The 16,813-nt window shown below is 51.6% G+C and overlaps 1 protein-coding gene across 1 annotated transcript in view; it reads left to right on the top strand.

Moving 5' to 3' along the window:
• The first annotated feature begins 10,899 nt into the window (after positions 1-10,899).
• Positions 10,900-16,813, top strand: part of NRN1 (neuritin 1) — a 9,346-nt gene continuing 3,432 nt past the window's right edge. Inside the window, 4 exon segments of the mRNA XM_049824094.1 lie at positions 10,900-11,204; positions 15,459-15,487; positions 15,489-15,560; positions 15,562-15,605. Of these exon segments, the coding sequence (XP_049680051.1) occupies positions 11,150-11,204; positions 15,459-15,487; positions 15,489-15,560; positions 15,562-15,605 (200 nt within the window). The 5' untranslated portion in view covers positions 10,900-11,149.

Genomic DNA, 16,813 nt, shown 5'->3' with positions numbered 1-16,813 from the left:
TTTTTCTGTTTGGAGACCTTCTTTTGAAGAACAGCAGAATCCAAAAGCAATACCGCTGTAGTAGGTGAACAGCTGTCTGACTTTTGAGATACACAGCGTGGCTCTATCCTCTAATGTGCTCAGTCCTGACTGATGCAAGACATTCCCCAGGTGTTCACATCCAACCGCCAATCTCTCAGCAGCTTCATCACTGGGGGACAAGGGCATTAGCGGTGGCATTGGGCTGGTGACCCTGCCATAGCCTTCACCTGAAGGTCTCGCTGGCAAAAGATACACTGAGCCACAACCACTGCTACGAGCTGTGGCGAATGGTTCTCTGCTTTTGTTTTCACAGAGAAGAAGCCTAGTCCCACCCAGCTCTTCCCAATACTTTGTGAGTATTTCCCTGGTGCTTCTGGTCTTGGCTGGCTTCTTCAACCTACTCAGCTTGTTAGAGGCTTCCCTTTATCAGAAGTGCAGAAATATCACTTGTTCCCTTCCAATGTCAAAACCAGCTTCTTGTCACTCTGGTGCAGGCTTGGCAGAGATGAAATCCACGGCATTCCCTGCCGAGCTCGGAGGTGAGTTTGCAAAGTGTGGACGGTTAGCAGGAGAGGTGTGTCGAAGGTTTGCCCGAGCAGGTCACAGACATGCTAACCCAAAATATTGCCATTTCCTTGAGTTTCACTTCTTAGGCTACCCAGCTCAGCCCCTGCTTTCGGTAACAGCAATTCTTGGATGCATTTTTCCCCATTAGACAGAGCGCTTGGATGCCAGTAACTTCGTTATATGTATCATATTGCAGCACAACACACTGCTTTAGTTCTTGTACAACGTTCAGCGCTTTCATGAATTATATTGATTCTAGAAGAGTCTAATCCTGCTGTTATTGAAGTCAATGACAGGACTTCCATGAAACCCAATACATGCTCACTGTCCATTTAATCGCTCCTCAGAAAGCAATGAAAATATCAAGTGGCAAGGCGGCAGGCGAGAGAAACACGTTGCGCTGACTCTGCAGCGGCCAGTTCTTGAGATCAGCCCCAGCGTTAAAGCTGATCACAGCCCCAAAATGCTGTTTTGGCGGCTGGGATCAACAGCATGCTGAGGGTGTGCTGGCTGTGCTCCCTTGCCCCAGGCACCCCTGGCAGCTCTCTGCGAGGGGTCACTCTTTCCACCCCACCAGGGATTTCAGCCAGGAGGTCGGTTTTGCCGTCCCCTCGCCCCGAGGCACAGCTCACCACACACATGCAGCCAGCTTAGCGTGTAGTAAGGAGTCACCGCCGGCCAGCTGAGCTACACGGACTAACTTTGTTCGTTCCACCCCTCCCATTTCCAACATAAGATCAAATTGATCTGGTGTCCAGTACCTGCTACCAGGGATACATGTTTATTAAGGGCAGAGCTGATCTCATCATGATATCTGGCACGCAGTGCTCTACCTAGTGCCGTGCACCTAAATTTCCCTTAGCCATCCTTCCCTCCCCTGCTCAGCCTGGCAATCTCAGCTGAAGAATTCCCCTCAAGAGCAAACCAAGCTGTGCATTGCAGGGAACCCAATTATGATACCGGAGCTGGGATCTGGACACCGCCTAAGACTGCCAGCATGAATTTGCTAGAGAATTTCCCAGATACCTTCATAATGTACTTTTTCAATGTTTTGGGGGAAGTAGTGAGGAGGAAAATAGGCTGTCCTGGTTTTGGCTGGGTTAGAGTTAATTTTCTTCCTAGTAGCTGGTATAGTGTTATGTTTTGGCTTCAGTATGAGAAGAATGTTGATAACACACTGATGTCAGTTGTTGCTAAGTAGTGTTTAGACTAAGTCAAGGATTTTTCAGCTTCTCATGCCCAGCCAGCAAGAAGGCTGGAGGGGCACAAGAAGTTGGGAGGAGACACAGCCAGGGCAGCTGACCAAAACTGGCCAAAAGGATATTCCATACCATGTGACGTCATGACCAGTATATTAACTGGGGGGAGTTGGCCTGGAGAGTTACCGCTGCTCAGGAACTAACTGGACCTCAGTTGGTGGGTGGTGAGCAATTGCATTGTGCATCACTTGTTCTGTATATTCCAATCCTTTTATTATTATTATTGTCATTTTAGTATTGTTATTACTATCATTATTAGTTTCTTCCTTTCTGTTCTATTAAACTGTTCTTTTCTCAACCCACGAGTTTTACCTCCCCCCCACCCCGATTCTCTCCCCCATCCCACTGGATGGGGGGGAGTGAGTGAGCAGCTGCGCAGTGCTTAGCTGCTGGCTGGGGTTAAACCACAACATATGAACTCCCCTCATACAGTTCTAAGTAAGAGTAAACACCCAGGTATGTTCACTGATATGTTTAACAGGTTATGTAGGAAGTTGCTAGCTGTTCAAACATGTAATTATATGTTAACATGCTTGCCTAACAGGGCAAAACCCCGCAATGATTCAATAATTGGAGTATGGAGTGCTTCTCTTCTTTGATTCCCTGCAGATTGGAGGCAGCTTACGCACCTTTATCTGTCTAAGTTGGTGGGGTTTTTTTAAAAAAAAAGACCTTTTAGGAACTCTTCAGCAGCTTGCCAATTGTGCCATGCTAGTTCTTTCAACAGTCAGACAAACTCAAGAACAATGTTATTTCCTGGCCAGGGGAGTATAAAGTAAGCTACAGTTTCTCACATAATCTGCTTCCTTGTGCTCCTGAAACTTATACAAAGCATACAGGCAATGCTTTTCCCCGATGACAATTCAAAGCCTAGAGAGCTTTGGTTTTTACCATATTTAAAAATAAATACATGCTAATTATAGGACAAAAATAAAAAATCTCCATTCTACTGTGCTGTGCATTTCTGCTACTTGGCATGGGCAGAGGGTTCGGTGCACTGTTGCTGTGAGCAATGGGGAGGGCTGAAAAGGAAAAATCAATGCCATTTCTTGTTCAATTAAGTTCATTGTGATTCAGAACCACCTCCTCACACTGCAGAGCCTGCAAGAGATCAGTGCTGCAATCACTACCTTTTAGCAGCTTGCTTTCTCCGTCTGGACCTGCACAAGGCACTCTCTGGCAGGGCATCACACTTTGCTCTGAGAAAAAGAAAGAATGGGAAAAAAACCCCTGTCCTTACGGGACCCTCTGAAATACATGGTCATAAATTATGGGTCTTCAGGTGGGCATGTCACAGAGGGGGAGACAGGGCAGTTTCCTCAATGAGTCATTTTATTTAGATGTCAGAACTACTGCTGTCTTTTTACCCTTCAGTAAAATGTTCACTCTCCTTGCTCCCTCGCCGAGAAATATCTGCAATACATATCTTGCTGCTTGGTCTCGCTCAGGCTAAGCAGTGTGATGGTCTGACTCAAAGTCTTTTGGAAGTCAACAGAAAAATGCTGGCAGACTCTGCTGGACTACAGATCAGGTCAGACACCCATATGCCCAGGAATCAGGGGTTAGTAGTCACGGCTATCAAGAGGTCACGACAAAGGATTTTTAGGGTCCCTCTCACCCCCTCGCCCACTTTAGCTACTCTACAGCAGTTGTAAAAACAAACAAAAAAATACGCGTTTGCAGTAGAGTAGGGTAACCTGGAGAGTTTCTGATGCCGAGGCTCAGCCTGCTGAGGATGCCAAGGTCTACCATGGTGCACGGTGCCCTCTCAGTGCCAGCACCAGCCCCAGCACCCCACAGGCCTGCTCAGCACCTCCCGAAAGAGGAGCCCAGGATGCTTGTGAGCATGTCTCACTCTAGTGACAGGACAGACAAACTACAACAGCCTGCCACTTTCCAGTCTGCCTTTAATGGCCACTGCCCGCTCCCTGGATGGAGGAGACTTCTCCAAGGACCTTGGGGTTCAGTCCCAATTTACTAGGGTCTAGCAAAGCAAACAGGTCATGACAAAACCCAAAGGCCAGAATGATCAGGGGTGGCACAGGCAAAGAACAACATGAGAAAGAGACGTAGCTCCTTAATGTTACTAGGCAAAGGCCTTTGATGCTCACAAAGGTGGTTTTAGATCCTGGATGTGTGTTAGCTAATGGCAATGGCTAAGTGGTGGGTGAAATATCTTAGTCCACAGCTATCCACATCACTTTCCAACTTCTTTATTGCACTGCTGGATCATGCTGAGGAGCAAGACAAGTCCTCAAGGAGGCTGCAGCCTGTTTAGTTGCTCCATGCACCTATGAAGAGCAGCCGCCGTGGAACTGCTCTTGACTTTTCAAGCTGCAATCACCTGCATGGCAGCTGACACGTGACAATGCTATTAGAGTTAATTATGCCAATTGTGGCACACCCTAGACAAATGTGGCCCAAATGCAGGTTCTGAAGAAGGATGGTTTTTAATGAATGTATATTTCTGCTCAAGTCATGCCTTTGTGAAAGTAGTTCCCAGTTCACGTCAAGAAGCAGTTTCCTACTCAGATTCACAGGACTTATCTCTGACCTTTCCCAGTTTCTGGTGTCATAAATATGTTCCTAAAGCTAGTAGTGGAGAAAGAGGGTGATAAAGAAGTTGCATGTCCTCAGCATCTCTGCAGATCAGATTGCAGATGCGTGTACAGATTCACTGTGCTTTTCCTTCTCACAGAGCCCTTTTCACCTTTGTACACATTCTTCCTCCCAGATTTCATTCTTCCTAGGAAAGTGAGATCTCACTTGAAGTTCTTGCAATGCACATGTGACTGGCAGAACATCTGCCCTGGCAATGTTCTCATCAGCCCACAATTAATTAACACATCGTTTTCCAGCTCCCTAAATCCCCACGTTCCCCCAAAACTTTGGTTTTCATGACTAAGGATTGATGAAAACAAATTGAAATGTAGAATCGATATCTTCCCATGATAGCTGGAAATCTGATATGGCTGGTTTTTTAAATATATATTTATGGGTTTTTTTCTAGAACGAATCATATTGACTGTTATAAAGAAAACTCAGAGTGGTATTTCAGTTATTGAAGTCCTACTGTAACTGAAGGTTAATAGCTGTTGTGGCAGTAGATACTCTATAAATCAATGGAAGAAAGACGTGAATCAAAATATCACCCCACTGATGAATGTCCCATCTCACTGTGGTCAATAGAATTTGTGGTGCCGACGTCCATGGAAGCAGGAAATGTTCACATGCGAGCAACATCTAGGACTAGTTATTGATACATACTGAAAGGTTCTGTGCAGCCAGTTTGTGTTCTGGCAATGGCGTTGTTATTCCAGACTTGGAGCTTAGTTCTGAACCAAGATCCAGAACTCGGTTACTGGCATTTGCAACCAGAGAAACTGAAATTATTTTAATACCATGGGAGTGCATTCAGGGTATTCTCATGCACTCAGGATGACTGGTATCTGGACCAAGGTGTTTATTAAGGACCTCAGAGAGTGATCAACAGCTCTGGCATGGTACATACAGATCATCACAAACCTTCCAATTCTTTACGCAGCGTGGATTTCACCATAATGAAGCAATCACTGGAACAACCTCCCCAGGGATGTGGAGGAGTCCCCAGCACTGGAGGTTTTCAAGACGTGACTGGACAAGGTGCTAGATAGAAAGCCTCATCTAGGCCCCCTTTACCACAAAAGGTTGGACCAGATGATCCCTGGAGGTCCCTTCCAACCTGGGCTGTTCTATGGCTCTGTGTTCTATGACAATACTAAGCCCTGATGCCAGGAAATCCACCAATACCAGCCTTTTCAAAGCCATTTTCCAGGTCTATATAATTCCCTCCAGCCTATGATGACAAGTGTACAGACTGGCCTTAGTTTATGTTTCTTGAAGGAAAATTTCAGTGGTAAAGATGCGAAGGATTGATACCGCTTTCTTCTGAGACTGCTTTACTGAAACCATCCTACTCTTTGAAACATCCACAGGCATCTTAAGCAAATCATGTGTTGCAAACATAATTGTAGTGGGTGTGAACTCCATCTGGCTAGAGCAGTGCAGGCTCACATACCTCTCCTCAGCTTGCCTGGGCTCAGCAGCAATGCCAGTGCCACAATCGGATGTAAAGGGGTCATGCTAATAAGATACAGCATTTCAAGTGCACACACAGGCACCCTCCTAAAAATATATCTCTGAGGAGTGTGGTTAAATGCAAACACTACTGTTTCTGCAATAGATAGTGCTTTCCTTACTGGATTGGCTGGCATGAGCTGATCATGGTCAAGTGACATCTTGGTTTTTTAAGACTGCTTTTTAAAAGAGAAAATTACTGAAGAACGAACATAGAGGCTGAGCTTTTCAAATTAACCTAGTGAAGTCTGGCATTCTGGTTTTCCCCTTTGAAAAATCCCAGAACCTGAGACTGAAGATTACATTATTCTAATCACTTTCTAAGTTTATATCAGATCGTTGTTTTCTGTGTCAAATAGGTTACAAATACCTTACTCAGCATTTTCCATTTTTTAAAGATTTGGTATCGAGCAATCACATCCCTTTTACATCCACTCAGCCATATATTGGGGTTTTTTCCCAATTTTATATTTGGAACCACAACAACAGTCTATATTTTCAGCAATATATTTTTGCAGACATCAAATGGCAATGATGTTCATGGTGAACAACAAGCACTATTTTAGTACTAATTTCTAGGCAGATGTGGGGCAAATTCTGCCCTTGGGTGCATAACTGCTTAGCTGAAGTCAGACACATCCGGCAAGTAATGAAGCCAGATATCTAATGAACAAGGGCACCCAAAAAAGCTTTAGAAGCCTGGCCGTTATTGAAAGGTATTTCTTTAATCCTACCTGTCACATTTTTGGTGTGTTCTCATTATTTTTCTACTTAAATAAAATCTTGGAGGATCATACCGTGAACAGCTATTCATTTATCAGCTAGGTGTGATATTTGCATGTATTTTTCTGGCTGGCCACCTTCCTCTAGGGAAAGCAGAGGCTGAGGGCTGGGAGCCACAGCACAAGCAAAACCAGCCACCTCTGCAGGACTGTAAAGCTGTCAGTCTGTCCCCCCTTCTCAGGGGGCCTGCGAGACGGGAAGGTACGCAGACACAAGTCACCGGCTCCTGTTTCATCTCAGCTTCACTAGGGCCAGATCTCAGGCTGATCATGAGGGAGAGTAAAAGCAAACAGTCACCTCCTGGTAGAGGCGATGTTACTGCAGGATGAGCTAAGAGCGAATACATTTCTCACACATGCATAGGAGGGACTTTTAAATATCATTGTGATCACTGGACCCTCCCCTCCAGCCTAAGCCCATGCTTAGAATAAATCAGTCTCTGACTGGCAGCACCAAAGATTCAGATTTTATCCCTATTACTAGTCGGCAACCGTGAACTGAGGAGCCTGTGGTGTGAGCTGTTTGAAGAGATATTTTACATCTAAAAAAAAAACCAACAAAAACAAACAGGATGAAGGAGAAAAGAAACGCAGAGATGCAGCGAGCTTTGCCGGGGAAAGCAGCTCTCTCTGCTACCTTGAGCCGGCTGCCTCTTTTGAGGTTCAGCCATGACAGTCAGCCGAAAGCTAAATGAGAAACACAGCCGCTAAACCCGGTGGGTACCCTTGCGGTAGATGATTTAGATGGAGCTGGGCTCGCTTTAAATCAGCTGCCCAGCATGCTGCTCTCCGCCTGGCAGTGACAGCGCGGGGCTGCCCACCCAAATACTTACCCAGCCACTCCGGCACACGGCGCAGCCCACGCCGCGCTCGCCGACGCTATCTCTGGCAGAGCTATATCTGGCCAGCAGTCGTGGGCTCTGTCCGTCTGCCTCCGCCACGGCAGCGATCACATGCGGCCGCGGGATGATACTGCCACCAACCCGAACAAGCGGAGCACGAGGCTGCCGTGAGGACAGAGCCCTTTTTCTTATAAACAAGGGCAAAATCGTGCTGATGAGCAAATTGTCCTAACAGGGGCTGAGCAAGGCACCGGCAGAAGCGCCTCTTCTGAAACGTACGCGGATGTCTCTTAGAGACGGGCTGATATTCAAGCACCTTCTAATACCGTGTTGAAGAAAAAAAAGGACAGTTTGATAAACAACTGTCCCCAATTCATCCTGCTCCCTGGCTCCCAGCAGAGCTGAGAGTGCTGCTATTTGAGATGGCCTGAAACCTCTGGCTTTTGTTCAGAATCTATAGTGCGACGGGCCCCTTCCTGGGGCAGGGAAGCTGGTAAGGCTGGAGCCGGGCTTGAATTTCAGACAGCGCTGGACTGCCCCAGCAGTCAAGAACATTTAGAGGAATTTGGCCAGGCCCTTTTTGCCTCCGTAATTGATGCCTCTAGCTGTCAGATCTTTTTTCGCTGTTGTTTGGCCAGAAATCCCCCAGAAATGCCTGTTCTTATAAGATTTGTGGCCAAATTGCCAGAGGCTTCAGTCATTTCAGCAGTGATGGACGTACCAAAAGCCAGATATTAAACTCTTCCTGATTGTGCAATGGAAACTGCCCTGAAGTTCATTCCAAAGAAGATTTACATAGCGTAATGTCAAAATCATGTCCAACACAAGCCTCTTGGAGCTAGCCCAACCTTTAACCTGAAGCTATAGCTCATCTGCCCTCAGAAAAAAAAGGAGCAGACAAAACCATAGCAGATATGACTGTATAAATAAACCAATACAGTTATCAATAGGGCAGAGGAATGAAATGAGAAACTCCTCTTGTTGCAGCCTCCACAACCTGGTGCTCCTGCAAGGGTGCCTTGTCCTTCCTAACAGCAAACACAGCCACAAGTGGCCGAGCTGCTAGGAGCTGGTAGATTCAATGTTTACATCTGTGTACCTCAACCCACACTCCTTTCATCCTCTTCCTTTTTTATGCTGATAATGCACTGACTGTGAGACATAAAAGATCTTTTGGGCTACCTAACCTGTCCCTCCCGGGAAAAGGACAGGGCTCCACATTTTGATATCCACTTCAGTGTCTCTGTTGCATTACAAAAGCACCCATTACCACAGCAGCAAAGACCTGGGTAAAAGTATTTTACCTTTGCTTCAGCTTAAACTTTTCATTCCTTTGAACAAGTCCAAAGCTTAGCCTTAGCCTCCTTGCTGCCACCAATGTCTTCAGAAGCGCGTAAAAGACAACTCTAATATGGGCTGCACCTTCATGGCCGAGTGAATTGAAGGGCAAGCCGCCAGGGGACACGGCACCCACTGCCTGTGCTTTGCACTGCGTTCACTACTGCATGTCCACATGCTGAGCTGGCTCTGGGAGCTGGCTGAAAATGAGCCTTTTTTTTTTTTTTTTTAATTCCTCAGATTAGTTTTCAGCCAGCTCTGTCCTCTAATCTGGCTCACCGTCCATAGTGGAGATCTATAAATAGGAAGAAAAGGTGGAACAGAAAGGAATAGTGGGAAGTTGCAGAGGAGACAAGCCGGCGTTTTTCATCTGCAGGCCCCAGCTGACTGCTAGCGTAGTTACCCAACATTATTCCTGCTTTCCAATTGAAGAAACAGAGGTTGGGGTTTCATGATGGCTTCCAGAGGATGCGCGTGGCTGCCTCTGCACACATTAGGTAGACCTAAAGAGGCAATGGCATTCACCGGCACTATTTTGTGAACGGAGCTCTCGGCAAGAAAGCTTCTTCATCTTGCCCTCCGGTTTCCTTACTTCCAGTTGCACCGATTCATTGAACCCCACGCAATCCCTGTCCTTGCCTGGTGGGCTTCAGGCATTTGCAGCCCATGGGGATCACGGGGACCCAGCCCGGCAGCTGCTGTCCCTTTGTCATTGAAGTCTGAGGGTTGTCACGGGTGGTTTGTAAAAGCAAGGGACCAACTGGTAGCCCAGCTGGTCCAGGGCTCCTCAGCACTGCCAGCCCAGTGGGATTGCAGGGTGGGGTGGGACCTGGGACCAGGAGGAGCGACGGGCAACAGCGGTTCTCCCTCTGACCAGTCCCCCTTCGGCTCCTGGAGACGCTACAGATGGCTGGTGAGGGTCAGGGCTGAGCTGGGGTGGGGGGAATAACTTTGCAGTGGCAGAGCCCGAGGGGAAGGCTGCAGGACGGGGGTTTGGCTGGTTACTTTGCACCAGGAGAACTCCGCGCCGGCGCCTTTAGGTTCCTCTCACGCTGCTGGAGGCGATGGCCTTGAGGAGGGTCCCGGGAGGGGGTCAGGCTGCAGGAGCATCCCAAACCAAACCCTGTCCCGGGCAGGGCTCCGCATACCCTCGGCCGGCACCATCCCTCCCACCCAGCCCTGCCGCACCTGTAGCCTTGTCCCCAGAGGATGGGATGCGGTGACCCCCCCCCCCCCCCAACCGCAGGTCTCCCCCACTGCGGCTCCCCACAGCTACCCCACGCGTGAAGCCCTTTTCCCCACGCCACCCTCTGCAGTCCCACGGCCGGGATGCTGCCGTCGGCATCGAGCAGAGGCAGTAGGGCCGGGAGAGACCAGCTCCCCTCACACACCTCCCTCCCCGTTTCTCCCCCCCCCCCCCCCCCCGCCCTCGGCTTAGCCTGGGGGTGACGTCATGGTGGGGGAGGGGCGGGCAGGGGGAGGGGACCCCCGCCCCTCCCTTTCCTCTTCCCCGCTCCGCAGCGCGGGGGCCGGGCCGGCCAGCCCCGACGGGGCGGCCCGGGGGCGGGGAGGGGGGGGGGGGGGTGTTCTGCCGTGCTATCCCCACCCCCGGGGGGGCGGCTCCTCCGTCTGCGTGTGTCTGTGTGTGTCTGTGTGCGTGTGTTTCCCCCCCCCCCCCCCCCCCCCGCCCCCGCATCCCTCCCGCCCCGGGGGGACGGTCCCGGCTGCCACCAACACCCCCCCCCCCCCCCCCCCCCCACGCCGCCACACGGAGCTGGAGGAGCGCGGCGAGGGAGGGGGGGGGGGGGGGGAGTTTCTCGGCGATTAATGGGGCGGGGGGACACGGGGAGAGCGGAGAAATCCAGCCTGTGATGCCTATAAATGGCGTTTCTCTTCCAAGGTGCGCGCTGGCAAAAAAAAAAACCAGAAGAAGGGGAAAAAAATCCCCTGTCCGTGTCATCCCCCCGCGTCAGGGCCGGTGGTGGGCGTGAGGCTGTACTTCCTCCGCCCCCTCCTAATGGAGCGAACCATTCCCAGCTAGTCTTCCTCGCCCTCTCCCTCTGCCTCCCTCTTTCTCTCCTTCTCCTCTTGTCTCCCCCCCTTGTCTGCAAAGTCCTCCGCTGCTCGGAACTTGTTGGCAATGCCTATTTTTCAGCTTTCCCCCACGTTCTCCAAAGTAACTATTTAAAGATCTGCAGCCGCAAATGGTTTTACTAAATGTAGGATGGGACTTAAGTTGAACGGCAGATATATTTCTCTGATCCTTGCTGTACAGATAGGTAAGTGGACTGCCAAATTCGGTACCAAGTTGTGCGCACCAAAGCCCGGCTGATGCATGCAGAAGCGGAATGTCGAACTAACCTGCGCCGACGGCCGCGGTTTGGGGCGGCGGAGGGACCCCCCGCTCCCCGCTCCCCGCTCCCGCCGCCTCCTTCCCGGGGGCATCTTCGCCGTTCTTCGCGCTGGCAAGGCAGGGGGGATCCGCAGGAAAGGGAGCCGATTTCTTATTCCCCTTAACTCACTTTTGGTGCTCGGTTTCCTAAATCAGTGCATGCTCGTTCATACTTCGCTTCTCCCCCCTTAGTCTTCCTCCTTTTTTCCCCTCCCGTTCTCTCCGTCCCCACGAACGACTGCATTTGTGTCTGCTTTTCGGATATCCCCTGCATTCCTTTCCACCGATAATTTGGGAACTTCAGTCCTAAGAAATCCACACACACCCCCTCCCCGAGGGACAGAGAAATAAGAACCGGCACAAAATGGCTTGCGAGAGATCTAGCTGGAAAGTTTTTTTTTGCAGAAAATTAGGGGGGACAAGTGAAGGGCTCCCTTTGGGAACTTGGAGGCTTTCCCATTTGCAGAGCAGCCTAAACCCAAACAAAACCCATCACTAACTTAAAAAAAAAAATTAAAAAATCCATCCTAATGCGGGGATTAAACAAATAAAAATTATTTTAAAACCGCAAAGTCCCACCGCCCGATCGTTAATTTCGTGCTCGGAGAACGGCTGTCAAAAAACGAGCGGGTCCAAAAAATTTCTATATATGCTAAGTTACTTAAAATAGAACAGGTTTCCCTCCACGCCGGTATGTGTTTTTGTGTGCTCGTTGCTGGTTTTGTTTAGTATCTTGGGTTTGTCGCTGGTTCTTTTTGTTGGTTTGCTCTCAGGTTCATTTTATTCAACATTTCTTTGCTGAAAATGTTTTGAGTTACAGTCATTAAACACTCTCCAAGTTAATGACCACTTTGGTCCTGTACAGGCAAATTTTAAAGATTATATCTTGAATATGTATATTCCCGAGCATGATCCAAAACTGGGCTTCAAGGAAAGGGCGATTAAAGCGCGTCTTTTATTATCCAGATTGTCAGGTGTGAAGAGACCTTTGAAAATATTTGCCTGCAAAGGAATTCTGCTACAATTAAAAAAAAAAAAAAAAAAAAAAAAAATGCTCGGCATTGCTATTTAGAGATCCTTTTGCTCGGTCACCCTCCTCTCCAGACAATCTCTGCAGCGTTTTGTGGGTACCAAAAGAAAGAAGAGAAGAGGAAAATAAAAAAAAAGAGGGGGGAGAACAAGAAAGGGAGGAAAGAAGGAGGTAAAATGCCTTGAACGTTTCCTCATCGAGAAAAGAAAAAAAATATTGCGATGAAATGTTGACCTCTGGAAAATGTGGATATACGATGCAAACCCCTCCATTCGTATTACCATTCCATTTTAAATGAGGCTGAACTCTTCAGAAGGCCATTTTCTGTACTGTCAGAGAAAGAAGGGGGAAGGCGTTATTTGGATGTTATCCTTAATTTCAGTCCTTACATTTTTTGCTTGTTTGTTCGTTTGGAGGAGGATGAGGATTATCCCTCATTTGTGTTTATTTGACTCAACCGAGGGAGGATTTTATTCATGGCGAAATTTCAAAAGGTAGCTAGAGTGACTGGGAATCGCCGTCCCCGGGCTGGCGTGAGCATGAGCAGTCATTTGGAAAGTTACCCCCAAATATTGCCGCACACCGCGGAGATGGTGGCGGTGCGGTGGCTTTGCGGTGCCCTGGGAGAGGACGGCTTTGAAGCTCCTGGAGGGCTTTTCTCCTCTCTGCTCCTCCTTCGGTATTTCGGGTAACCTTCCCCCCTCCCACCCCCCCCCCACCCCCCAAAATCAGCTTCTGGTTGTCGGTGTGGGGTTTGTGAAGGGCCGTTTCCCTTTGCCCCGGCGCCGGTAACGGCTTGTGTGAAATGGATGTTCGGCTCGTTCCCAAAATGTCTATGCACCGGGGCTTAGAAGAAAAAAAAAAAAAAAAAAAGAAAAGAAAAGAAAAAAATTATTTATTTATTTATTTCTCTATTTATTTATTTATTTATCGGAGCTGTCCGAAATCCCTGACATTTTGGGAGGTGACGGGAGGGTCGGGGACTGAGTCTCCGTGGAAGGCGCCCAGGGACAGGAGGGATGGACCAGGCGCAGTTAAAGGGCAGGCGGCCTGAGAGGACGGGGAGAGGGTTTCGGGAGGGGGCACGATCCCTTATGGATGGCTCCTGCGGTCCTGCTGCATTGCAAATTGCTGCACACTCCTGGCTTTGAAGCGGGGGGGGGGGGGGGGGGGAAGCGAGGAGGTCGGGGCTACGGCAAAGCACAAGCGACCTAGTTCAAGCGAAATCCCGCTGTCGTTTAACCGGGCAAGACCCTCGTCTGTCCGCTATTGCTTCTTGGTTTTTTTTTTTCCTTTTTTTTTTTTTCGGAGGGGGGCGTTGTTTAGGGCGGCTTTGGACCGGGGTTGCCCTGTGCGGAGGGACCGGCCGGGGCCAGGCCGCCCCTCGGAAGGGGCTGGATGCTCTGAGCCCCGCCGGTCCCAAAGCTGACCCTCTCCCCCAGGCCGGCCCGGGGCAGGGTTCCGCTTCGGACCCCGTATTTTCATCTGAGCCCGTTACGTTTTTGGAGAAATTCCTGGCAACTTCCCCTCCCCTTTCCCGCTGTAGCTGCCGGAGCGGGATGGCGCGGGGGGCTGATAGGACACGGTCGCACCCCCGGGATGGTCCTCCCTTCTTCTCTATTTGTTTGCCTGGGTTTTTTTCCTAACGTAGCCAACGTCTGTAGCCTGCTGGGGGTTTGATGTGACGGCTGGTGCTGGGGGGGTGGGTGGGGGTGTGTGTGTGTGTGTGTGTGTGTAGAGGGGAGTGGCCACCAAGTCGTGTTAGCGATGAATCAAACGGCAAGAGGGGGGATCTGGGTTGAAACAGTCTCTTTTGGAGTCAGCCATTTAGCTTGTAACCGGTGCCCGGCAAACAAACACACAGGACACGGCCTCGGGAGGGGACCCCCACCCCGGCGCTGTGGGTGGCCGGGGGCTCCTCCGAACGGGAGAAGGGGGGGGGGGGGGGCAGGCTCCGAAAGGGACTTGCGCTGCCCGGGGTCGAGCCCGGGCCTAGGGGACACGGCGGCGTCCCTAACCCTCCGCCAGTGCCAGGAGGGCGGTTTAGGGATCTGTATACCCCCCCCCCCCCCCGTACCCCCTCCCCGTGCCCCGGTCCCCCAGCCCGCCGGCTGCGGCTGCCTGGGCGCGGTGCTGAGCGGCTGCACAGGCCGGGGCCTGAGTCCTGCGGGCCGCCTCATGCAGCAGCGGTGTCCCTGCCTCCCGGCTTCTCCCGGCCCTTCCCCGGCCCTGGCCCGTCCCGTCCCCCCGCGGGGTCTGGCCCGACAGCCGCGGACACGCGGGGATGTGTGTGTGTGGGGGGGCATCTCACGCCGCACGCCGTAATTCGTTTTCTTTCCCCGCGGGCGGACGGTTGTTCATGGGTTTGTTACCGTTGGATGGAACCGAGTGCCGTTCCCTAGCGCAATCCCGAAGGATGCCCGAGGCAGCGGGATCCATCCCTGCCCCTCCCGCCCCGCTGCCCCCAGCCCGGGCAGGCGCGGGGCCGGCGCCCCCCGCAGCTGCGTGCGCGGCTTTGGGGTCCCTCCTTTTCGTGCCTTTATCGCAGCTCTTCCTAGTGATTTATTATTATTAATAATTTTTTTTTCCTACTGCGTCTTGCACGGTTATTTGCCGAGCGACCTGGGCGATTAGGAGCCGTGTGTGCGCGCCAGTGTTTGTACGGAGAAACGCTCCTGCTGCTTCCAGGAGGAAATTTCTAACAAAGGAGCAAGTCCGGGGAGAAGCAGGCAGAGCATCTTCACCTCTCCCTCCTTCCCTCCTGCTCACCCCCTCGGGGAAAAAAAAAAAAAAAAAAAAAAAAAAAAGACTGAAATCAACGCCGTTAGTCCACGGGCACCGACCCCCCTGGTGCTCAAAAAGCAAAGGGCGACAAGCCCCTGACTCATGTCCCCCGAGTGGCCGGTGGGGGACCCCGGCTCGGTCCCCCCCGCCCTCCTCCCGCCCCAGATCGCCGCTGCCCGGCGGGGGGGTGTGTGTTGTGGGGGGGGGGGGGGGGGTGGGAGGAAGGGAAGGAGCGACGGGGGGGGCGGCGGAGGGGGGGGCCCGGGTCGGGCGAGGAGCCGGCGGTGCTGACCTGTGCCCCTGCCCCCCCCCCCCCCCCCCCCCCAGCGTACCTGGTGCAGGCGGTGAGAGCGGCGGGGGCGGTGCGATGCGGTCTTTAGGGGCTTCTCGGACTGTTTGCTGCGGCTGGGCGATAACATGGCCAACTACCCCGCAGGACCTGGACGACAAGAGAAACCTCCAAACGATCTGCGCGTAGGTCTTTCCTCTCTCCTTCGGGGCCCCGGGGGGGGGGGGGGGGGGGGGGAGGGGGGGGGAGAACGGGACTAGGGGGTCACCCGGGGCTGGGCAAAGTTGGGGCTGGGGCGGGGGAGAGGGGGGCGAGGCTGGATGGTGGCGGTGGGAAGCGGGAGAAGTAACGCGGGGTTTGGTGCTTTGGGGTCGGGTTCTCCGCTCCAGGGGTCCCTCCAAGCGCGCTGCCACGGGGACAGGCCGGGCTTGGGGAACAGTGAAGCCTGGAGGGACTTTTTACAATGTCTTTTCTAGTTTTTCCCTCCGTGAATCCGGGTGGTTTATTTTGGTGTTGGGTTTGGTTTGGGGTTTTTTCTTCTCCCCCCCCCCACCCCCCCCCTTAGCTCCTCTCTTGTATTCTTTCCCTTCTCCTGCTTTGCACTGGGGTGTTGACCGCAGCTGCACGGGGGTCGTTACCCCTTTCCCTATCGCTGCCGTTGGGACCCCCGCTCACTGGCAGGCTCCGGGGTCCCCCCGGGCGCTCAGGGCAGAGGCAGGCCGGGGGGACGCAGCTCACCCCGGCCGGGGACAGCCGGCGCTAGGGAGGCGGTTCCTCGGAAAACGAAATGTAATTAAAAAGAAAAGAGCCCAACCACAATACTAATCGCCCAGCGGCAGCTCTCCTCCACCCCCTGGCCCTCGGGGAAAGCCCATTCGCCACCTTCCCCCATCCCCCAGTTTCGCCCCGCTCCTGGCACAGAGGGGAGCAGAAGGAAGGGGCAAAGATAAAGGGGGAAAATAATAATAATAATAATAAAAAGGAAAAGACCAGCAAAAAAATAATAAAGGGAGAAAAAGAGCTCGCCTTGCAAAGTTGGCTCCTGCGCCCCTCCTTTTCAGTTCCTCTCCGAAGCTGGAGGAACTGGGACGGCTGGAGGAGCCCTGGATTTGGGGTAGTTTTCCCCAGAGCTCAGGGCAGCGGATCTTACCAAGGGAAGGGAAACCTGAGGCGGCTGCCGGGAGCCGGTGAGCTTCGGGGTCTCGCGTCCCGGGCAGGAAGGCAGAAATGGGCATTTTTCGATATGTCTGGGGGGGGGGGGGGAAAAAAAAAAAGAAGAAAAAAAAAAGAAAATCCGGCTGCACAGGATATTCTCCCGTCTCTCCTCGTTGCTGTTTTCCCGCACAAACTCCTCCCGCCCTAAAAAACCCAAAACACACACACACACAAAATA

The sequence above is a fragment of the Accipiter gentilis genome, chromosome 20, assembly GCF_929443795.1.
Source record: "Accipiter gentilis chromosome 20, bAccGen1.1, whole genome shotgun sequence".
In the NCBI taxonomy this organism is placed as follows: domain Eukaryota; kingdom Metazoa; phylum Chordata; class Aves; order Accipitriformes; family Accipitridae; genus Astur; species Astur gentilis.
The sequence above is the reverse complement of the archived record's forward strand: the minus strand, read 5'-3'. Positions and strand labels throughout refer to the sequence as shown.